A 26,097-nucleotide genomic window follows, 5' to 3' on the forward strand; every position below is an offset into this window, starting at 1 on the left:
TTCAACTTCAGCAAAAACTACCTTGACCAAAAACTTTAACCTGACTTGACCAAAAACTTTAACCTGATCATGAAGCGGGACAGACGGACGGACGAACAAACGGACGCACAGACCGAAAAACATAATGCCCCTAGGTGGGGCATAAAAATAAATCACTAACAGGACAAAACCATTAAAACAGGAAGTTTAAGCTTAAAGTTATCAGAGATCTTTTATTTCTACCAGACTTGTCGATTCTACATGACTATTTTAACTGATTCCAGTTGCTAGACATTTTAAGAAGAAATACTTCTTAGTATCTAAGTTGCAATTTAAAATTTGTAAACATAGAAATGTAGGGCATATTTCATATGGCTATTCTCCATCCAAAGAGTGTTCCTTTAAATGAAACAACTAAATTTGAATCACAAACAAAATATCTTGAGAAACGGTGCTGTTCCCCAGTTGGTTATTAGGTTATAAACAGACAGATAAAAATCATATCATTTTCAATGCAAATAAAAATGAATATTGACCATCCACATATGAAATTGATATTTTACACTTTGAAATGCATAAATATGCACCCTGGTATAACACTGATGCTGACTGACCAGTGACTGCAGTATTCATTACACTCTTCCCTGCCACTGTGGTTAGGGGACACAAGCAAAGAGACATTTTGACCCATTTCTATTTCCACAATGACAAATGTACATGAGCAACTGGACTTAATTCATTAAGATTTAAAATCTAATACATATTTCATTACTGAGTCATTTTAAAGATAGATAAAACTCCAAAGTTCCCGTGCGAGGAGGAAATTGTTATTTCAAACTATTTGAGCTCAATACATGTTATAACTCTAGAACAACAAATCTGAAAATTGTTACATAGTATGAATTTTATCTTCGTGGAATCAAATATTGTGTAAAAATTCCACATAGAATCATTTAACAAACTTGAGTTATGGCAAGGAGCTTGTCTGGATGGACATATACACAGACAAGCAATGATATATTGTAAAACATTTGTCATATACATACATATAAAACTTGTGGTCACTTTGGACAATGTAGAATCCAGTCTTTTGCAAATCATTTAGGATAAATGTTGTTTACTTTTATACTGATTTAAAAACAGTCTTATATAAATATTTGAGCTATGGGCAAATTTAACTGCTTTACCGTACTAAAGTTCAATTGTTTTCTCTTGAAACCTTTTATGTGTGATATCTATGTTTCACATACAAACTTTAATCTTTACTTACCAGTAATGCATCCTCTTTAGGAAATTTACGTATTTTATAACTATTCTCACATATAGGATTTTTTGGTGCTTTTTTTGGAACTCTGTCTCTAATACTAAAATATTCTCCTATCTTTGTAAACAAAAATCTGGAAATAAAACAGATGAAACTATGGTTTAAAGAAATCTCAAATCTCAATACTTGAATCTGAAAATACATGTACATTAATAAAAGATTTATGATAAATATCAATGAGGTGCATAAAACTTATTACCATTGTTCTCACAGCACTTAGCTTGTTATATATTTCAAAGTTGTCATTATTGTATAAAAGAGCAGGTAATGTGTCTAAAAATTAAATACTCCGGAGTCAAGTGTTGGTAATATACAAATCGTCTATTGATCTACATTTTGAATGCCAGCCCCCCCTTCCTCATGGAGATACATTTATGGTTAATTCAGGTTCCACTCCAAATGTTGCCTAGTTTGGGGGCCCCAGGCCCCCCTTTTTCAAAATCCTGGATCTGCATTTGAATTTTGAGGCAGAAATGCAATTCATTTGTAATGCTTTTAATTTCAATGAAGAAATTTATGTGATTTATCTTATTATTACAACTATTTTACAAATGTAATATTTTTTGATTGAATGATTTAAAAGTTTTAAACTTAGCCTTTCAAAGGGGTAATTAAATTTTTTATAATTTTAATTTTATAAGGTGTATCTAGTCTTAATTATGTAAAATAAAATTTAAAATTCCTTGATATTTCATTTTTGTAGTACATGTATGTTCGTACATTGTACTTTTAAGTTTTCATCTTAAAGAATTTCAAAATTCTGACATTGAGCTTTCCTTCTATTTATTTGGTGATGCTTTTTCCCTGTATACCCGGTAATCTTTACAAATGTGGCAATTTTTCACACAGTTTGGTTGTCACCATGTAACCAATGAGTATCTAAGATCTGAACTAAAACGTACATAAAATATAATTCAAGGAAGCATACAATATTAGAAAGCAACCTACTATTTGTAGGATGCTGCTATATAAGAACAAAAAGAAGACCTCACACTTTAATATGGGTCAAAGATACATAAAATGTAGGTCAAACTGATGTACTTAGAGCAAGAGGCTGTAACTCTCATGAAGACGCACATTTGCACAAAGTTACAAATGTATTTGAATACAATGTATATGCGACTTGGACACAGTGATTCATTTATTAAATTAATTACTCATGATGATGGGTCCTAAAACAGAAGTCTTTTACAGTTAAATCACAAGCTTAAGGACACCAAATTTTCCAATATGTATTTCATATACCCCAGCAAAGTTTTTTTAACTACATGTAGCTACATGCATGTACTACCAATTCTTTATATATTGGTACCCCTAAGTTTGGCTTTGAAAAATTAATAACCGACCACATGACTTGATTCAGATGCCATAATTTCTCTTGCACATGATACTTATGTTATGACAGGAAACCAAATCAAAATACCCTTTTTATGATAATTTAGGGCATTAGTCCAAATTCCAATAACATCAAAATTCAATTTGACCTGTATTTTATGGTTCATGATCAATGACATTGTGATAAAATGTAAAACAATTTTGTCAAGTGATACTCCTATCATCACCCAGAAACAAAACAAAAATTCTAATTTCACGAAAATCAGTATCACAACTCTAGAATGGTAGACGCAATAAAATGCTTCGCTGGGCGCAGCTTGATACGACCGCAGAGGTCAAACCCTGAACAGTTGGGGCAAGTATGGACACAACATTCAAGCTTGATACAGCTCTGAATTTGGATTGTGATTAAATATTTGACACAGCATAGGTTTCTGACACAGAAAGAATGTGGTCTAAGAACTTCAATTTTTTTAATTTACCTATTATGGTCCAATGTCCAAAATCAAAATACATGGTTAGATTCAGCATATCAAAGAACCCCATGTATTCAATTTTTGTTGAAATCAAACAAAGTTTAATTTTGGACCCCAACTTGGACAAACTTGAAAACTGGTCCCATAATCAAAAATCTAAACACATGTTTAGATTCAGCATATCAAAGTACCCCAAGAATTCAATTTTTGTTAAAATCAAACTAAGTTTAATTTTGGACCCTTTGGACCTTAATGTAGACCAATTTAAAAAACGGGACCCAAAATTAAAAATCTAAAAACACGGTTAGATTTGGCATATCAAAGAACCCCAATAATTCAATTTTTGATGAAATCAAACAAAGTTTAATTTTGGACCCTTTTGACCTCAATATGAACCAATTTGATAGCAGGCCCACAAAATAAAAAATCTAAATACATGGTAAGATTCAGCATATCAAAGAACCCCATATATTCAATTTTTGTTGAAATCAAACAAAGTTTAATTTTGGACCCCAACTTGGACCAACTTGAAAACTGGTCCCATAATCAAAAATCTAAACACATGTTTAGATTCAGCATATCAAAGAACCTCAAAAATTCAATTTTTGTTAAAATCAAACTAAGTTTAATTTTGGACCCTTTGGACCTTAATGTAGACCAATTGAAAAAACGGGACCCAAAATTAAAAATCTAAATACACGGTTAGATTTGGCATATCAAAGAACCCCAATAATTCAATTTTTGATGAAATCAAACAAAGTTTAATTTTGGACCCTTTTGACCTCAATATGAACCAATTTGATAGCGGGCCCACAAATAAAAAATCTAAATACATGGTAAGATTCAGCATTTCAAAGAACCCCATATATTCAATTTTTGTTGAAATCAAACAAAGTTTAATTTTGGACCCCAATTTGGACCAACTTGAAAACTGGGCCAAAAATCTAAAATCTAAATACATGTTTAGATTCAGCATATCAAAGAACCCCATATATTCAATTTTTGTTGAAATCAAACAAAGTTTAATTTTGGACCCCAACTTGGACCAACTTGAAAACTGGGCCCATAATCAAAAATCTAAACACATGTTTAGATTCAGCATATCAAAGAACCCCAAGAATTCAATTTTTGTTAAAATCAAACTAAGTTTAATTTTGGACCCTTTGGACCTTAATGTAGACCAATTGAAAAAACGGGACCCAAAATTAAAAATCTAAATACACGGTTAGATTTGGCATATCAAAGAACCCCAATAATTAAATTTTTGATGAAATCAAACAAAGTTTAATTTTGGACCCTTTTGACCTCAATATGAACCAATTTGATAGCGGGCCCACAAATAAAAAATCTAAATACATGGTAAGATTCAGCATATCAAAGAACCCCATATATTCAATTTTTGTTGAAATCAAACAAAGTTTAATTTTGGACCCCAATTTGGACCAACTTGAAAACTGGGCCAAAAATCTAAAATCTAAATACATGTTTAGATTCAGCATATCAAAGAACCCCATATATTCAATTTTTGTTGAAATCAAACAAAGTTTAATTTTGGACCCCAACTTGGACCAACTTGAAAACTGGGCCCATAATCAAAAATCTAAACACATGTTTAGATTCAGCATATCAAAGAACCCCAAGAATTCAATTTTTGTTAAAATCAAACTAAGTTTAATTTTGGACCCTTTGGACCTTAATGTAGACCAATTTAAAAATGGGACCCAAAATTAAAAATCTAAATACATGGTTAGATTTGGCATATCAAAGAACCCCAATAATTCAATTTTTGATGAAATCAAACAAAGTTTAATTTTGGACCCTTTTGACCTCAATATGAACCAATTTGATAGCGGGTCCACAAATAAAAAATCTAAATACATGGTTAGATTCAGCATATCAAAGAACCCCAAGAATTCAATTTTTGATGAAATCAAACAAAGTTTAATTTTGGACCCTTTTGACCTCAATGTGGACAAAGTTGATAACGGGGCCCAAAAATCAAAAATCTAAATACATGGTTAGATTCAGCATATCAAAGAACCCCATATATTCAATTTTTGTTGAAATCAAACAAAGTCTAATTTTGGACCCCGATTTGGACCAACTTGAAAACTGGGCCCATAATAAAAAATCTAAATACATGTTTAGATTCAGCATATCAAAGTACCCTAAAAATTCAATTTTTGTTAAAATCAAACTAAGTTTAATTTTGGACCCTTTTGACCTTAATGTAGACCAATTTGAAAACGGAACCAAAAATTAAGAATCTAAATACACGGTTAGATTCGGCATATCAAAGAACCCCAATAATTCAATTTTTGATGAAATCAAACAAAGTTAAATTTTGGACCCTTTGGACCTCAATGTGGACCAATTTAAAAACGGGGCCCAAAATCCAAACACTTAATACACGGTTAGATTCAGCATATTAAAGAACCCCAAGAATTCAAGAATAAAACCCCATTGAAATTGATCAAGAAATAAGCAATTTATACGAAGTATCTTCTTTTGCACAATACTGTGCAATTGAATATTTCTTGCTATTGTGCAATACTGTACAATTGACAATTTCTTGCTATTGCGCAATATTGTGCTATTGGATATTTCTTGCTATTGCGCAATACTGTGCAATTGAAGATTTCTTGCTATTGCGCAATACTGTGCAATTGAAGATTTCTTGCAATTGTGCAATACTGTGCAATTGAAAATTTCTTGCTATTGCACAATACTTATTATATAATAATTTACACATCCTGTTTGGTGTGTATCTCCTACCATATCATTATTATTTGCTTTTAAATATTAATCAGAAATACCCAACTTAAAATGGAAAATTTTAAAAGAAAAAAAAAAGGAAAAAAAGAAAAACTAGAGGCTCTCAAGAGCCTGTGTCGCTCACCTGATTCTACTTTGGTTTTGGAAATCATGTAAAAATAGATTAAAATCATAACAGATACCCTAATAATTAGTGAGGCCAAATTTGGTTCAATATTGGTCCTGTAATTTAATAAAAAAATCCTGGTGGCCATCTTGAACAGTAAATCGGCAACAAAGTAGCAACACTTAATCAGCACCTCATAAGAAACATTTATGCCATGTTTTGGTTTCATTCCATTCAGTGCACCTCTAGAAGAAGCATTTGTATGTATTTCCCATAGGGTCTTATGTTAAAGGAAGTCCCCCCATTGGCGGCCATCATGGATGAAGGATCAGCTTCACAGTAACAAAACTTAGTCAGCACCTCATAAGGAACATTCATGCCATGTTTGGTTTCAATCCATTCAGTATGTGGTTCTCTAAAAGAAGACATTTGTATGTATTGTCCATAGGGTCCTTTGTTAAACATTGTCCCCATCTGGCGGCCATCTTAGATTATGGATCTGCTTCATAGTAACAACACTTGGTCAGCACCTCATAAGGAACATTCATGCCATGTTTGGTTTCATTGCATTCAGTGGTTCTCTAAAAGAAGACATTTGTATGTATTTCTCATAGGGTCCTATGTTACACTAAGTCCCCCGCTGGCTGCCATCTTGGATGATGGATCAGCTTCAAAGTAACAACACTTGGTCAGCACCTCATAAGGAACATTCTTGCCATGTTTGGTTTCATTCCATTCAGTGGTTCTCTAAAAGAAGACGTTTGTATGTATTTCCCATAGGGTCCCATGTTAAACTAAGTCCCCCGCTGGCGGCCATCTTGGATTATGGATCAGCTTCAATGTAACAACACTCGGTCAGCACCTCATAAGGAACATTCATGCCATGTTTGGTTTCATTCCATTCAGTGGTTCTCTAAAAGAAGACATTTGTATGTATTTCTCATTGGGTCCCATGTTAAACTAAGTCCCCTGCAGGCGGCCATCTTGGATTATGGATCGGCTTCAAAGTAACAACACTCGGTCAGCACCTCATAAGAAACATTCATGCCATGTTTGGTTTCATTCCATTCAGTGGTTTTCTAAAAGAAGACATTTGTATGTATTTCCCATAGGGTCCAATGTTAAACTAAGTCCCCTGCTGGTGGCCATCTTGGATTATGGATCAGCTTCATAGTAACAACACTTGGTCAGCACCTCATAAGGAACATTCATGCCATGTTTGGTTTCATTCCATTCAGTGGTTCTCTAAAAGAAGACATTTGTATGTATTTCCCATAGGGTCCCATGTTAAACTAAGTCCCCCGCTGGCGGCCATCTTGGATTATGGATCAGCTTCAAAGTAACAACACTCGGTCAGCACCTCATAAGGAACATTCATGCCATGTTTGGTTTCATTCCATTCAGTGGTTCTCTAAAAGAAGACATTTGTATGTATTTCCCATAGGGTCCTATGTTAAACTAAGTCCCCCGCTGGCGGCCATCTTGGATTATGGATCGGCTTCAAAGTAACAACACTCGGTCAGCACCTCATAAGAAACATTCATGCCATGTTTGGTTTCATTCTATTCAGTGGTTCTCTAAAAGAAGACATTTGTATGTATTTCCCATAGGGTCCTATGTTAAACTAAGTCCCCCGCTGGCGGCCATCTTGGATGATGGATCCGCTACAAAGTAACAACACTTGGTCAGCACCTCATAAGGAACATTCATGCCATGTTTGGTTTCATTCCATTCAGTGGTTCTCTAGAAGAAGTTCAAAATGAAAAAAAGTTTACGCCGACGACGGACGACGCCGGACGACGGACGCCAAGTGATGAGAAAAGCTCACTTGGCCCTTCGGGCCAGGTGAGCTAAAAAAGAAAAAAAAAAATCCCCCCCCCCCCCCCCCCAAATTTTTTGAACCCCCTTATGATTCATCACCCCCAAACTCAATCCCAGCCTTCCCTTTGTGGTATGGTACCTTGCAGTACAATTTCAGAGAGATCCATACACTTGAACACAAGTTATTGTCTGGAAACTAGAAAAATGCTTATTTTTGGCCCCTTTTTGGCCCCCAATTCCTAAACGTTTCGGGCAATTACCCCCAAACTCAATTCCAGATTTCCCTTTGTGATATGGAACCTTGTAGTACAATTTCAGAAATATCCAAACACTTACACACAAGTTATTGTCATGAAACTAGAAAAATGCTTGTTTTTTGCCCCTTTTTTGGCCCCTAATTCCTAAAATTTTGAGGCAATTACCCCCAAAATCAATTACAGCCTTCCCTTTGTGATATGGAACCTTGTGGTACAATGTCAGAGAGATCCATACACTTTCACACAAGTTATTGTCTGGAAGTTACAAAAATGCTTATTTTTGGCCCCTTTTTGGCCCCTAATTCCTTAACTGTTGGTACCATAACCCCCAAAATCAATCCCCACCTTCCTTTCGTGGTATTGAACCTTATGGTAAAATTTCATGGAGATCCATTCACTTAAACTAAAGTTAGAGTGCGAAAACCAATATGTCTTCGGACGACGCCGGACGACGCCAGACGACGACGACGACGACGCCAACGTCATACCAATATACGACCAAAAAATTTTCAATTTTTGCGGTCGTATAAAAACATCAAAATCTAATTTATATGCTTACTATGGGGTATAACCCTAAAACAGTAAATGTAAAACTATCACATAGAGAACTTGACTAGTATGGTACATGACATTGTCATGATTGTGACAAGCTTTTAAAAGTGCTCAGAACACAGAACAAAAGGCCCCTAAGTGCCTGAATCACTCACCTGGTAAAGATATGTCATTTTGATATTTATTGCTACTTTTATTTCAATCAGTTATATTTTTTTAGATCTTGTTTTGCTGCTCATTTATGCAGTGCACAGTTTGCACCAATCTTTTTTATATAGTTGCTGAGATCATCAAAAAACACAAAAATTAGTCAAAACCTGTCATTTAAGGGCAATAACTTCTTAAGAAGATTACCTACATGTATGGTTTCAGCCACATTTCTTGTGTAGCTGATCATATTTGCTATTTATAGAAGATTGATTTAAGGGCATCAACTCCTGTTAGGACTCATTCAATGGTTTCAGTCATTTTGGGTTTTTGGTATATATCCTGCTGATAATTTTTGCTGTAAACAGTTTTTATCTTAATTTTATTGTTCTTGAGTCATCTGAAAATTTTGGTGCAAACAGGAAGAAGGCAGACATTCTGATCATTTTGCCTTTGTCAGATTTTCTGTATCTATTATATAGGTTTCAAGAAGCCATGATGGACATGTTTGTTGACTGACTGGAAAAAAATTCCACACAAACTTTGTACTGGACACATATGAATCATTCATCCAAAGTTTGGTTGAAATTGGTTCTGTAGTTTTAGTGGAGAAGATCTTTGAAAAATTTACGATGACGACAGATGCCAAGTACATGTAATAGCAATTATTGGTACATTCTTTTGTACTTTTACAAATTTAAAGACATGAAATTAATCAGGAAATCTTTTTTCATTTTGAAAATCTTTGAGTAAATGGTAAAAATGACGAGCACTGGCATAATCACTGCCAATAGCATTAGGTCACATGGCCAAACCCTATGGGCAATGAAAGCAGCTCAAATGAACTTCATTTGAACTAACAACAGAATGGTAGATATTGAGACTTATCAAAATAAATATATCTCTTAAAATAACAAAAACAAGGCTATTACTCCTTTGTTACTGCATATACCATAGAACATTTGCACACTGTCATTTGATTATATACTAAACTGCAAGTCACTAAAAATAAGTACATACTCCCATACATTTATCCTTCAATTCTTTGCCAAAACATTTATCTAATTAAATATCCAGACAACCAACTATATGTGCACACACTTTAACTAAAAAAGGATTAAGTTTTTAAGTATAAAAATATTTGAACAAGAGATGTTTTCTTTCAACAATAGCAAATTTGACCATAATAAAATCCTGGTGGTAAAACACTTGAATAGGTTCTAAGAATGCTAATTCAAATTATTTTAGTTTTTTTGCTGATAAAATTAAATATCCTTACTATAGTTTCATTTTCCATGTACATGTTTACAACATGTACACTCAAAAAATTACTTTTTACCAAAATTTAGGCTAAAAACACCTTATAAATTATAAATATAACAAAAATGTTAACACATAGACAGAGTATGGTAAAACAAGAGGCTAATGAATAAAAATGTGTTACAAGAGTCAGTAAACATCTTAAATTGTTAAACATTTATTAAATAATTCAAAGCCTTCAAAACAAGTGTAATGACATCTGATTGACTATTCATCCTAGCCGGTTATTGGGTATATACATATATATATATTATCAAGATATTTGTCACTGATGTACAAAAGGTTTACAATTGTTTTACTTAACTAGTTACCAATCTGACAGGACCTTTCAAAGGCTTTGATGTACTTATAGATGGTACTAACCACATGTATTTAAAGAATCATTTAAATGACAAACTGCTGTATTTTTAAATTTGACAGTAATTATTTTTTTAGATAGATCTATACATGTAATACTTATAAAATTTATTTATATTAGTGAATAAAATTTAAATTCTGGGAAGAAGATAACTAGTTTCTCATGTCCAAGGTTATATAAGAACTGATGACACCATTATACTTATTGAAAATGTGCTCTTTAAAATTTAAATTGCTTAGACTATTATACTACTAACATGTAGGTACTTTTGTAGACCTGCCATACTAGGCCAAAAATAAATATATGTCTGTTTAAGGTTACATACTTTAAAAAAATAGGGTAGGTAGGTCAGTTTTCATTTTATTTTTTGTGACATGATTTTGAGTCATGTGGTTTCATCTTGTCGTGGTCCAAGTTGATCATGGGCCGATTTTACCCGTATTTTTAATGATTGGATTATTTCCCGTTGTAACAGGTTGGAAAAATGGCGGCAAAGTGTTTATTTCATCACAAGAGTCGTGAATTTCCTTAAAACAGCTGTCATATTCACGATTGTGAACATTGGGATGTATCAGGCAATTGATTTATATTATTTGCAACACTAACTTCACTTTGGACACGAGTTCAGTTTATTTTTCACTTTACAACGGAAATAAAATGACTTAGGGTCGGCGCTCAAAAGTAGGGTACGTCAGGTAACCGTAAACAGACATATATTTTTTTTGGCCCTATAAACCAGAGGCTACAAGGAGTCTGTATAGCTCACCTGGCATTTTTTGCCAAAAAAAATGATACAATGCAGAGTTTATGAGTGTTGAAATAAACTGTGTGGGACAAAATCTGTCTAGCTGTTCATTTTGGCTGGACCAAGTTTCTGTATATATCCATATCGTTTTATGCAATAATAACAATTCCTGTTGCCAATTTCATTCCTAATGATTAATTTGCAGACCTTGTATTCAGTATTCCTGATCATTTTTGCTCATCAAAGTTAAATTTCACAATGGTTAATTAAAGGTAATTATAAAAACACTAAACTTCATCCTAACAGAAAGACTTCCTTTTGAGTCCCTCTTATCAATGGAATGAACATACACATACATGTACATGAAGGGGGTTCAAATGGAAGTATTGTCCCTATTTTGCAGATCATTTTTATTTATTTTAGATTCTGTTGAAAATGCAACTTAATGGGCAAAAATGATCATCCAAAGGTAATATCTTCTACAAAATATCATATCAGGTCAATTACCCCTATAAGCAGTCCACTGAAAATTTCAGATATGTTGAGTTATTTGATTATCTCAATCATGTTATTATAATGATAAATTTTGCCTTCTACAGTTTTGACAAAAAAAGGGTTAAAATTGTTATTTAGGAGCAATACTCCTTAAAGCAGTTGGTTGACCATTTCAGCCATGCAGACCTATTTGTAGGCCGATCATCTTATTTTGCTGAACAGATTTACTATACTAAGTTACTCATTATGATCTATTATTCTGCAAAAAAAAAATTTGGTAAACTGTCTTCTTAAGGATAATAACTATGTGGTTGTTTAAGGATTTCAGATATTTAACTTATTTGTAGATTTTTTTTCTGCAGCGATTTTTCAACTAGAGGCTCTAAAGAGCAAGTGTAGCTCACCTAGGGTTAAGTCAATGTGCATCTTCAACAATGGACACTCTTGAACATTGTGGACTAGAATAGAATTAATTACAAATAAAATGCTCCACTGGGCGCAGCTTGATACAACCGCAGAGGTCCAACCCTGAACAGTTGGGGCAAGTATGGACACAACATTCAAGCTTGATACAGCTCTGAATTTGGATTGTGATTAAATATTTGACACAGCATAGGTTTCTGACACAGAATGAATGTGGTCTAAGAACTTAAAAAATTTTAATTTACCTATTATGGTCCAATATCCAAAATCTAAATACATTCACGGTTAGATTCAGCATATCAAAGAAGTGAAAGAACCCCAAGAATTCAATTTTTGTTAAAATCAAACTAAGTTTAATTTTGGACCCTTTGGACCTTAATGTAGACCAATTTGAAAACGGGACCAAAAATTAAGAATCTAAATACACGGTTAGATTCAGCATATCAAAGAACCCCAATATTTCAATTTTTGATGAAATCAAACCATATCATTATTATTTGCTTTTATATATAAATCAGAAATAACCAACTTAAAATGGAAAATTTTAAAGAAAAAAGGAAAAAAAATCCCCCCCCCCCCAATTTTTTGAACCCCCTTATGATTCATCACCCCCAAACTCAATCCCAGCCTTCCCTTTGTGGTATGGTACCTTGCAGTACAATTTCAGAGAGATCCATACACTTGAACACAAGTTATTGTCTGGAAACTGTAATAAAATGCTCCACTGGGAAGCAGCTTGATACGACCGCAGAGGTCAAACCCTGAACAGTTGGGGCAAGTATGGACACAACATTCAAGCTTGATACAGCACTGAATTTGGATTGTAATTAAATATTTGACACAGCATAGGTTTCTGACACAGAATGAATGTGGTCTAAGAACTTAAGAAATTTAATTTACCTATTCAAACCATATCATTTTTATTTGCTTTTATATATAAATCAGAAATAACCAACTTAAAATGGAAAATTTAAAAAAAAAAAAGGAAAAAAAAATCCCCCCCCCCCCCCCAATTTTTTGAACCCCCTTATGATTCATCACCCCCAAACTCAATCCCAGCCTTCCCTTTGTGGTATGGTACCTTGCAGTACAATTTCAGAGAGATCCATACACTTGAACACAAGTAATTGTCTGGAAACTAGAAAAATGCTTATTTTTGGCCCCTTATTCCTAAACGTTTTGGGCAATTACCCCCAAACTCAATTCCAGCTTTCCCTTTGTGATATGGAACCTTGTAGTACAATTTCATTAATCCATACACTTACACACAAGTTATTGTCATGAAACTAGAACAAGAGTGCACACGCTGAAATGTCTCGCCTTCTTTACTAATCATTGATATTATGTTGATAGTCCTAAATATAAAGCTTTACTACAACTATCACATACACTTAACATGATCCTAGAAAATGAGGTCAAGGTCATATAAACCAAACAAGAAATACATGTACACCTTACAATCATTCAATACACTAAATATAGTTGACCTATTGTTTATAGTTTCTAAGATACAGACTTAACCAAGAAAACTAAACATTGACCAATGAACCAAGAAAATGAGGTCAAGGTCAGATGAACAATGCCAGGCAGACATGTACTACAGGTTGCAATCCTTCCATACAACAATTATAGTTGACCTATTGCTTATAGTATTAGAAAAACAGACCAAAACACAAAAACTTAACACTGAGCAATGAACCGTGAAAATGAGGTCAAGGTCAAATAAAACCTGCAAGACTGACAGGTACATCATCAAATATTTCCATACACCAAATATAGATGACCTATTGCATATAGTATTAGAAAAAAAGACCAAAACTCAAAAACTTAACTTTGACCACTGAACCATGAAAATGAGGTCAAGGTCAGATGACACCTGCCCGCTAGACATGTACAGCTTACAATCATTCCATACACCAAATATAGTAGACCTATGGCATACAGTATAAGAAAAACAGACTAAAACACAAAAACTTAACTATAACCACTGAACCATGAAAATGAGGTCAAGGTCAGATGACACCTGCCAGTTGGACATGTACACCTTACAGTCCTTCCATACACCGAATATACTAGACCTATTGCTTATAGTATCTGAGATATGGACTTGACCACCAAAACTTAACCTTGTTCACTGATCCATGAAATGAGGTCGAGGTCAAGTGAAAACTGTCTGACGGGCATGAGGACCTTGCAAGGTACGCACATACCAAATATAGTTATCCTATTACTTATAATAAGAGAGAATCTAACATTACAAAAAATCTTAACTTTTTTTTCAAGTAGTCACTGAACCATGAAAATGAGGTCAAGGACATAGGACATGTGACTGACGGAAACTTCGTAACATGAGGCATCCATATACAAAGTATGAAGCATCCAGACCTTCCACCTTCAAAAATATAAAGCTTTTAAGAAGTTAGCTAACACCGCCGCCACCGCCGGATCACTATCCCTATGTCAAGCTTTCTGCGACAAAAGTCGCAGGCTCGACAAAAATGCTTGTTTTTTGCCCCTTTTTGGCCCCTAATTCCTAAAATTTGGAGGCAATTACCCCCAAAATCAATCCCAGCATTCCCTTTGTGATATGGAACCTTGTGGTAAAATGTCAGAGAGATCCATACACTTACACACAAGTAATTGTCATGAAACTAGAACAATGCTTGTTTTTTGCCCCTTTTTGGCCCCTAATTCCTAAAATTTGGAGGCAATTACCCCCAAAATCAATCCCAGCATTCCCTTTGTGATATGGAACCTTGTGGTAAAATGTCAGAGAGATCCATACACTTGCACACAAGTAATTGTCATGAAACTAGAACAATGCTTGTTTTTTGCCCCTTTTTGGCCCCTAATTCCTAAAATTTGGAGGCAATTATCCCCAAAATCAATCCCAGCATTCCCTTTGTGATATGGAACCTTGTGGTACAATGTCAGTGAGATCCATACACTAACACACAAGTTACATGTATGTCTGGAAGTTACAAAAATGCTTATTTTTGGCCTCTTTTTGGCCCCTAATTCCTTAACTGTTGGTACCATAACCCCCAAAATCAATCACCACCTTCCTTTTGTGGTATTGAACCTTATGATAAAATTTCATAGAGATCCATTCACTTAAACTAAAGTTAGAGTGCGAAAACCAATGTGTCTCTGGACCACGACGAAGACGTCATACCAATATACGACCGCAAAAAAATACATTCTTGTTTTTTGGCCCCTTTTTGGCCTCAAATTCCTAAACGTTTAGGGCAATTACCCCCAAACTCAAACCCAGCTTTCCCTTTGAGATATGGAACCTTGTAGTACAATTTCATAACGATCCATACACTTACACACAAGTTATTGTCCTGAAACTAGAAAAATGCTTGTTTTTTGCCCCTTTTTGGTCCCTAATTCCCAAAATATTTTGGCAATTACCCCCAAAATCAATCCCAGCCTTCACTTTGTGGTATGGTACCTTGCAGTACAATTTCAGCGAGATCCATACACTTGAACACAAGTTACCGCCGGAAACTAGAAAAATGCTTATTTTTGGCCCATTATTCCTACACGTTTTGGGCAATTACCCCCAAACTCAATTCCAGCTTTCCCTTTGTGATATGGAACCTTGTAGTACAATTTCAGAAAGATCCATACACTTACACACAAGTTATTGACATGAAACTAGAAAAATGCATGTTTTTTGCCCCTAATTCCTTAAATTTTGAGGCAATTACCCCCTAAATCAATCCAAGCATTCCCTTTGTGATATGGAACCTTGTGGTACAATGTCAGAGAAATCCATACACACAAGTTATTGTCTGGAAGTTACAAAAATGCTTATTTTTGGCCCTTTTTCCTTAACTGTTGGTACCATAACCCCCAAAATCAATCCCAACCTTCCTTTTGAGGTATTGAACCTTATGGTAAAATTTCATAGAGATCCATTCACTTAACTTAAGTTAATGTGCGAAAACCAATGTGTCTTCGGACAACGACGCCGCCAATGTCATACCAATATACGACCGCAAAATTTTTTTGCAAATCGTATAAAAATCTCTTTTTTGTTAATGATTTCATTTCATCTTCATTCTTGTATTGCTGATTATTTTTTTTGTATGTAGTTTCTCTCTATCTCCTTTAGTTTTTGCCAAAAACACAAAAAAGGGTTAAAAAAATATCATCATTTAATTATATATAAGGACAATCACTCTGATAAAGTGTATACAAGGATTAACTAGATCTTGTCTTGCTGATCATTTTAGTTTCTATATTTCTATTAAAATTTTTTAGATATAAGGCAAAACAAAAAAAATTGATGAAAATTGTCATTTAAGGGCAGTAACTCCAATAAAGAGTCGTCAGATGAACCTTGCCAGACAAACATGTACAAAAATGTACACCTTACAATCAATTTATGCATTAAATATAGTTGACCTATTGCTTATAGTATCTAAGAAACAAACTTAATCATGAAAACTTAACATTGACCAATGAACCATGAAAATGAGGTCAAGGTCAGATGATACTTGCCAGACAGACATATACACCTTACAATCCTTCCATACAACAAATGTAGTTGATCTATTGCTTATAGTTGAAGAAAAACAGACCGATACACAAAAACTTAACACTGAGAAATGAATCGTGAAAATGAGGTCAAGGTCAAATAAAACCTACGAGACTGACATGTACATCATAAAATATTTCCATACACCAAATATAGTTGACCTATTGCATATAGTATTAGAAAAAAAGACCAAAACTCAAAAACTTTACTTTGACCACAGAACCATGAAAATGAGGTCAAGGTCAGATGACACCTCAGTGTTCTCCCCAGGATTTTTGGATAGCACCAGGGTAACGCGTGTCAAAATGATTTGTACAATATGTTGTGTCGCGTTGCATCGCTTTTTTTTTTCTTGTTAGTTTTTGTGTCATTACCTTTTTGTCTTTGTTTTGTTTACTGTATTATGTAGACTTTGGGTCAAAAAATTACTGGTAAAAAAAGAAGTAAATCAATAAACAGTTTGTATACTTTAATTTCTTTTAAGAATAAATAAAAGAAAGCACTCTTAGTCTTTAAACTAAAGTCACTTTTTATATTTTGATCAAGCCAATTTGTCCTGATACTTGTAGTTACACTACACATTCCCCATTTTTGTTAGATTACACCATAACAATTAAATTTAAACAAGATTAAATTTTAATGCAGAACCTTTAGTAATTTAAAAACTATTTTCCACAGCTTTACTTGACATGATTCTTTTAAACAACAATACAATTAATATTATAATCATTATTGTGTTACTTGGTAGACAGACATGAAGAGTAAATTTATATCATATATCTGTGCACCCATGTATCATATCTAGCTCAGTTCCAATCAGTGTCTAAACACTTGGACTAGTTTCAGTTACCAATTGGAAACTACTACCTATTTTTTATAATATGTCTGTGCATTAATGAAAGTATGATTATCAAAAATAATTTGCAATATATTTTTGTTGGTATGTTCAAAGAAAGTTTTTATCCTTAAAGTAACATTCTTATATAATTTTGCATTCAATTTGTACTTTATTTCTATTTTCAATGATAGATAATATATTAGGAGCACTTATTTGTAATAAGCTAAATCAGGGGAAGTAACTCCAACATGTTTAAAATACGCAAATTATTTATGACCAAAGGCTGGAGTGATAGAGTTATTTAACAAATGTCTGCTTGTCCCTCACAAGTGTGATAATTAATTATGATCTCTTTATTAATTAAAACACAAAAGAATCATGTACATCGATTAAATCCAATCATCAAGGTTAACCTCAAAAGGTAAATCGATCACGTGGTGTAAACAATCTAGTTGTAAGAACTGGATTGAACTGGTTTGAACTGGTCAATTTTCATCTGAAATTTTATACCCACGGAAAAGGTTTAACAAGTCGTTTAAAACTTTACCGATTTACAATTTTTTTCCCGAAAATTTTAGCACCACGGAGAAAAATTATACATCGCGGCAAGAACGATACCACCACGGTAGAAAATTATACATCGCGGGCCCGCGGTCCTTTAAGGGCCTAGGGAGAACACTGCACCTACCAGTTGGACATGTACACCTTACAATCATTCCATATACCAAATATAGAAATACAGTAGACCTACTGCTTATAGTATCTGATATATGGACTTGACCACGAAAACTTAACCTTGTTCACCGATCCATTAAATGAGGTCGAGGTCAAATGAAAATTGTCTGACGGGCATGAGGACCTTGCAAGGTACGCACATACTAAATATAGTTATCCTATTACTCATAATAAGAAAGAAATCAACATTACCAAAAAAAATGACTTTTTTTTCAAGTAGTCACTGAACCATGAAAATTAGGTCAAGGACAATGGACATATAACAGACGGAAACTTCGTAACATAAGGCATCTATATACAAAGTATGAAGCATCCAGGTCTTCTAGCTTCTAAAATATAAAGCTTTTAAGAAGTTAGCTAACGCCGCTGCCATATCACTATCCCTATGTAGAGCTTTCTGCGACTTTTTTTGGCTCGACAAAAACCAGGACAGGTTCAAACAGAAAGGTTTTGAAACAGAGAAAACTGTGTACCTTATAATCAACATGACTTTATCAGATGGCAATATGAATACTAAAAGTCCAGGCAAAAAATAAGGCAAAGGTACGTATACTTTCCAATTTGTTAGCCGGCATGATGAAAAAAAACAATGAATCAAAGAATTCAACTTGTTAATAATATATAAATAATATAGGACAATGGTGTTGATTAAAAATTACACCATTCCAGGCCCTTTTGTTTGAAAATCCACATAATTAATATTACCAATAACAAGCATTCCGAGAGTATTGCATGGCAATACATAGTCCCCTACCGGTTAAAAATCCATTGTACTTGAACAAAATGCTAACTTGATCTATAACTTGTTATGGTGTAAACTTTATAACAAATATCAAATCAATATCTTCAACATGTTTAAGCATAACAAAAATAAATTGCTTCCCTGAGCGCAGCTGGATACGACCGCAGATGTCCAACCCTGAAAAGTTGGGCCAAAATGGACACAATATTCACGCTTGATACAGGGCTGAATTTGGATTGTAACTAAATTTTTGACACATAATAGGTTTCTGACACAGAATAACTGTAGTCAAAGAACTTCAAATTGGTTATATGATTTGAATTTATATTCAATTTATTGCTTTTGTGCAATACACTATGCTGTTGTGAATTGACCCCCCCCCCCCCTACCAAAAAAAATTTATTTTACCCTGGTTTTTTGCTTTTGTGCAATATACTATGCTGTTGAATATTAACCCCCCAAAAAAATATTTGAAGAAATTTTCTTTTAATTTCTGAAATCTGAAATGAGAAAAATTGTCCCCCCTCCAATTTTTTTCACCTCCCCCCTTTCCTTTATTCCCCAAAAAAATTCTTTCCCTCAAGATATGGTCAGTATCTCAATTCAAATTTCTAATGCAGTTTGCAACCAAAATTACCCATTTAAATACATCATAAAAGTTTCAAAATATAAAATGACATACATAGTCATGGCTAAATTTAATATTAATTAATAGTAACTGCTAAAAATAAATTGACAGCTAATCACCTCAAGACAATCATAATTTCTTAATACATAATTTACAAGCAGTGCAAGGGAGGTATTCAAACAGTGTTCTTTAATTTGAATTGGATTACCTCCTTACGCTGCTTTTAAATTGTCTCAATTGTCCTTTAACCAGAAAAACCCTTGTTTTTCCCCCTTTTTTTGCCCCTAATTACTAAATGGTTTGAGCCATAACCCCCCAAAGTCAATCCTAACCATCCCTTTGTTGTATGGAAGTTTGTGGTATAATTTCAGAGAGATTCATACACTTTAACACAAGTTATTGTCTGGAAACTACAAAAATGCTTATTTGGGCCCCTTTTTTGGCCCCTAATTCCTAAACAGTTGGGACAATAACCCCCAAAATCAATCCCAACTTTCCTTTAGTGGTTATAAACCTTGTGTTAAAACTTTATTGATTTCTATTTACTTATACTAAAGTTATTATCCGGAAACCATTTGTCTTCGGAAGAGGCTGACGACGACAACGTGATACCAATATACGACCAAAAAATTTTTAATTTTTGCGGTCGTATAAAAAGTGTGGTTAACAGATTATTTGAGTGAAATTTCTAAGTCCAAGGACCATAACTCTGCCAAACAAAATCATCCTAACTGAACCAAATTTGAACTTGATCTGTAACTTGTCATGGTAAAACTATATACCAAATATCCAATCAATATCTTCAAGCATATTGAAAAAAAATGCGGAAAACTTTACTTTCTTGAATTTTTTTAAGTCCAAGTACCACAACTCTGCTCAAAATCATCAGACTGGAACAAAATTTGAACTTGATCTATAACTATATAGCTAGTCACGATAAAACCATATACCAAATATCAAATTAATATTTTTAAGCATGACAAAAAAAAGTGCAAAAACTGATTACTTGCGTGAATTTTTTAAGTCCAAAGACTATAACTCCGCACAAAATCATCAGACTGGAACACAATTCGAACTTGATCTGTAACTAGTCATGATAAAACTATATACCAAATATCAAATCAATATCTTTAAGCATGAAGAAAAAAAGTGTGGAATACTGATTTGTCGGACTGACAGATGGCCAGACAGATAGAGTGGAAACCTAAAGTCCCCTTTGACTCCTTCAGTAGGGGACTAATTAACAAGTTCTGGGTCGAATCAGATAATGATACCAATAGTATATGTCACATGTAGTTTCCAGTTGTATAATGAAAATCGAGACAGGTTCAAACAGAAAGATTTTGAAAGCAGAGAAAACCTTATAATCAGCATGACTTTATCAGATGACAATATGAATACTAAAAATACAGGCTAAAAATAAGCAAAGGTACTTAAAATAAGTCACGGACACCCGATGTCGTGGGTGTGTTCTAGTCTATTATATTATTTAAGAAACATGTTTACGGCAAAAACGCAAAACAAACGATAAAAATTGTCATTAAAGGGCAAAAACTCTAATAAAGAGTTGTCTGAAGATTTCAGCAGTGTTTGACTTAATTGTAGATCTTGTCTTGCTGATCATTTTTGCTCTTTGAAGTTTCTCTCCATCTATTATAGTTTTTAAGATATTAAGCAATATTGCATAAAATTGGTAAAAATCGTCATTTAAGGGCAATAACTCCTATTAGATGACAGTTTTGGGTAAAGAGACAATATACAGGTATAGTGGTTTTCAACATAATTGACCAAACTTGCATTTTACTCCTTTTCTATTTTTAGCCATGGTGGCCATGTTGGTTGGCAAGCAGAGTCATCCGACACATTTTAAAAACTATAGCTAGATACCCTAAAGTTTGGTTATATTTGGTCCAATAGTTTCAGAGGAGAACATGTGTGTTCGGCCAGTCTGAAAATCGCCCCAGACAGGCAATCCCAAAAAGGGATCTGGATTAATCAGCTGTTTACAGAACCAAATGTTTGTGATATATATCTGAGCCCTTTGGGGTAGCTGTTAAAACCTTTTTCCAAAACATTTGGATGATGTGTTTTAAATGTCAATGGGTGTTTTTGTTCTTGTTTTTTTTATCTATATTCTTTTCTGATACACATGTACGAGTCATTTTTTATTTGCATTTTCTTCTTTTAACAGTTTACAAAAAATCAATATAAGTGGAATTTCATACACACCCTTGTATATATTTCCCACAACTGAAAAATAATATGTATGAATGATAATTTCATTCAACAAAAGATGCAGACATTGGACTTGCGCTGTGCAACTGAAGATCACGCCACTTACCGTTCGAGTATTTTTCGTATTAGGAACACAAAAATGGCTAGATATAGTACTATTCTTAAATCTTTCACTTGTGGTTGATATTTCTCACTCTCTTCGCTATTTAAATCGTTCCACGTTACTCCTTCTGGGAGCCAAAACCATTCATTCCAAAAAATAGATGCCATTTTGTACAATGACTAATTCTGGGAGCGGTGACGGAAACTATCTCAAACTCGGAATCTGTTACGGTCAGTGACCTGACTTTTCGGTCGCAGCATGACAAGCTTTTCATTACTTATTAAATGTAATCTACAAAAGAATGAAATAAAATTTAACTAACTTATAAAGAAATAATCCTTTTTATTTTAATACACATAAACAATAATAGGCATCGGGCCTTCTAGAATAGACGATACTACACAGATTATACTGTGATATATTATATTAGTATAGAATGTTTACGAGATAAAAGTTAACCGGTGAATATGATTATCAGTGGCGGATTTAAGGGTGACGAGTGGTCCGGGCCCCATACTCTATACATATATGGTTAATGCATAGACTTTTTACAAGTCCTGTTCCTTAAATGTTGCCTTAGTGCCCCCGTTCCCCTTTTTCAAAATCATGGCCTGCCGATCCGCAACGTTAACGGTGGTCAACGATCATACTTACGATGGAGGGAGTCTGATTTTTATGAGAAACGATACTTTTTTGTGTGTGTGTGTGTGTTTGGTTGGGGAGGAATACACTTTTAGTTGTATAGTGATCACATAAATCACACAACTAGTGGGTTAAACTGAACATAACGTTTTGGTTTTTTAGTATTGCGGATGTTATGTTCAATATGACATGTCTGAAACTGAAACGTTTAATTACTTTAAACAGAGACTTTTATTGTATGTCTCTGCTTTAAAGCAGACTTCAAGATTTAAAAAATCTGAACTGGAAAGAACTGCAAGAAGATAAAGGAACAGAAGAAATGGTCAGTTCGTTAATGGAAAGATTGCCAGTAGCAATTAATAAATGTATACAAAAAGAAGGTTTCGAGGAAGAAATATAATAATGAACCTCTAAACTGGTATAGAAGCCAGAAGGGTCACTTGGAAGAAACTGTGACAACGGTATGAAAGAAGTATTCGAGCAAAAGAGACAATAATAGTTTTTGGGAATATACCAAAGCTAGAAACAATCTTGAGATTCAGTATCAGATAGTTCTGCCTCAATTTTTATATATATAAGCTTGCTAGAAATTTGTTTATTTTAGTTGATGCATGCCTGTATTCGCTGAGTTACATGTTTTGTATAGGTCCATAATACTTTTTTTGTTTGTCTTGTTTAACTAGTATATGTTTTTATATTCTGCAAAGAGCTCACCAGAGCTAAGGTTTATATGTTTTATACTATGCCAAATTCAAATAAAGTTCTCCATGTGTATGTCTTAAACCAAATCAATAATCACAATTGATTTTAAAAATCATGAGAAATACACATAGCTTAGTAAGTTGAAACAAACTGCAAACAAATTTGGTCATATATGAAAATCTAAAAGCGGCATATCTTAGTTACATGACAAAAGAGATGGTAAAATCATACGTGTATGCCAATTAACGATGAAGACAAAGCTTCGGCATAGTTTTTCACAAGTGTATTTACGAAGGAAGCAGGTGAAGACGGTAGAATTGGATAGAATATAAAGTATGCGGAAGCATCCATAGCGAAGAAGATTTCAAGTAAAAAAATATAAATTAACTATAGATACATCAAAATCACCAGGACCTGCAAGGTATCATCCACAGCCATATTTGAACTTGCAGACATAATTGAAACTTTACTTTGTTTTATATCAACAGTTCATTACACGGCTGTCATTCGGTATGTCGAGAAAAATGATCGTGAAAGAATAAGTAACGCTGATCAAGTATTGCGATTGGATCGTGAAAGATCTGGTATAGGATCGTGAAGAAAATCTTATCGAGAAGACACATGCAACTTCAGTAAATAATCTAAATCAATCAAATGTAATAACAAATATTGGAAAAATAAAACTGTCTGTCAAAATGGTTCAACATTATGATCAGTATCCGAGAAAAATCAAGGCTTAACAGTACACCGTTTTAACAAAACTACACTGAAGGGCAGATTGCTCTTCGAAATTTCAGAGAAATAAAAATGTAAAAAAAACATGATTTTTTCAAATTTTTAAAGCATAAACTACTTTTCTCTTACGATTATCGTTCAATATTACTGTTTAAAATAGCTCTTAAATTAAAGTTATTTTGATTTACAAATGAAGTTTAATTAGAAACTTTGCAAAAAGGGTAATATTTGTAAAAATTTGATATTTCGGATCGTGAAAGATCGGGTACCGCATTTTTGAATGATCGTGAAAAGGATCGTGAAAGATCTGTTGTCGTTTATTCGTTATTGCAAAAAATCCACGAAAACGATAAAATCTTTCTTTGAACAAATGATAATTTATATTTGTAATTGGTATATCAAAAGATTGGATTTGCATGACTTATTCCGCTTCACTTTTGTTTAGGGCTATGATGGTTTCAATGCCATTGGATCTGATTATTTGATAATACCACGCCGACTAGTTTTCTTATACCAATATCAGTCCGTCTGTCCGTCCTGCATAAGTTTTATGTCATTTGAAAAGTTAAGATTGTCTCGTCTGATTTCCATTAATTTTTTTTTTATAAAATCTATAAAACGAAGATCCTTCCGTTAATGTTTGTAAAAATTGTAAAAAACCAGCAGGAAAACAACTGTCATATTCCTGACTTGGCACAGGCATTTTTCTAAGAAAATGGTGTGTTAAATCTGGTTTTCTAGCCAGCTTATATGCTCAAATGTATGACAATTATTTAATGTTCCGTAATATTGTCAAATTGGGTGAGCAAATAATACAGACATAATTAGTTAACGTGGCACTCACAATTAAATCATACAAAGACGCCTAAAAAAAGTTTTTTAGTAGATAATGCAGCCTCAGTGTAGTAAAGCATAATACGGAGCACCTTAAGTGTCATGTAAATATAAATATTTTCGTTTGCCGGAGATTGCATCTGGTGCGCACCAGTTTGAAAAATCGTGCGGGTGACTTAGAAACTGTCAAGTGCGCACGCCCTTTCAGCTCGTGTGCACGACTTTCAAACTTGTGCGCATGACTTTCAAACTGGTGCGCATGACTTTCAAACTGGCGCGCAGACATTTCAAAATTGTGTGCACGACTTTCGAAATGGTGCGCATGACTTCCAAGCACTGGTTCGCACAACTTTGAAACTCGTGCGAGCACTAGTTTGAAAGTCGTGTGCACCAGTTATAAAGTCGTTTTCACCAGTTTTTGAAAGTTGTGCGCGGCAGTTTCCAAATGTCCTACGAAATTAAATCTGGTGCGCACTTGTTTGAAAAACAAGTGCGCACCAGATTAAATCGCCGGCAAACGAAAATATTTCTATTTGCTTGGCACTTAAGGGGCTCCTTACATAATGACATATACATTTTCCCGATAAAATACAAAAAAGGAAAATATAAATACAAGGGTTTACAAAATGAAACAACACTATAAAACCTCATGTGTCCGAATTGCATCTCTGGACCCACCTACATAAGGAATGCCAAAAGCAAATAAAATGCTTCGCTGGGCGCAGCTTGATACGACCGCAGAGGTCGAACCCTGAACAGTTGGGGCAAGTATGGACACAACATTCAAGCTTGATACAGCTCTGAATTTGGATTGTGATTAAATATTTGACACAGCATAGGTTTCTGACACAGAAAGAATGTGGTCTAAGAACTTCAATTTTTTTAATTTACCTATTATGGTCCAATGTCCAAAATCAAAATACATGGTTAGATTCAGCATATCAAAGAACCCCATATATTCAATTTTTGTTGAAATCAAACAAAGTTTAATTTTGGACCCCAACTTGGACAAACTTGAAAACTGGTCCCATAATCAAAAATCTAAACACATGTTTAGATTCAGCATATCAAAGTACCCCAAGAATTCAATTTTTGTTAAAATCAAACTAAGTTTAATTTTGGACCCTTTGGACCTTAATGTAGACCAATTTAAAAAACGGGACCCAAAATTAAAAATCTAAAAACACGGTTAGATTTGGCATATCAAAGAACCCCAATAATTCAATTTTTGATGAAATCAA

General features: G+C 33.9%; 1 protein-coding gene across 1 annotated transcript in view; it reads right to left on the bottom strand.

Annotated features, from left to right (window-relative positions):
* Positions 1-22,146, bottom strand: part of LOC127730687 (ceramide synthase 6-like) — a 90,546-nt gene extending 68,400 nt beyond the window's left edge. Inside the window, exons 1-2 of the mRNA XM_052239211.1 lie at positions 21,947-22,146; positions 1,250-1,376 (exon numbers count right to left, since the gene is read on the bottom strand). Of these exons, the coding sequence (XP_052095171.1) occupies positions 1,250-1,376; positions 21,947-22,110 (291 nt within the window). The 5' untranslated portion in view covers positions 22,111-22,146. The remainder of the gene's footprint in view (positions 1-1,249; positions 1,377-21,946) is intronic.
* Between the last annotated feature and the right edge of the window lie 3,951 nt (positions 22,147-26,097).

Source organism: Mytilus californianus, unplaced genomic scaffold (assembly GCF_021869535.1).
Source record: "Mytilus californianus isolate M0D057914Y unplaced genomic scaffold, xbMytCali1.0.p SCAF_2, whole genome shotgun sequence".
NCBI classification, from domain to species: Eukaryota; Metazoa; Mollusca; class Bivalvia; order Mytilida; family Mytilidae; genus Mytilus; species Mytilus californianus.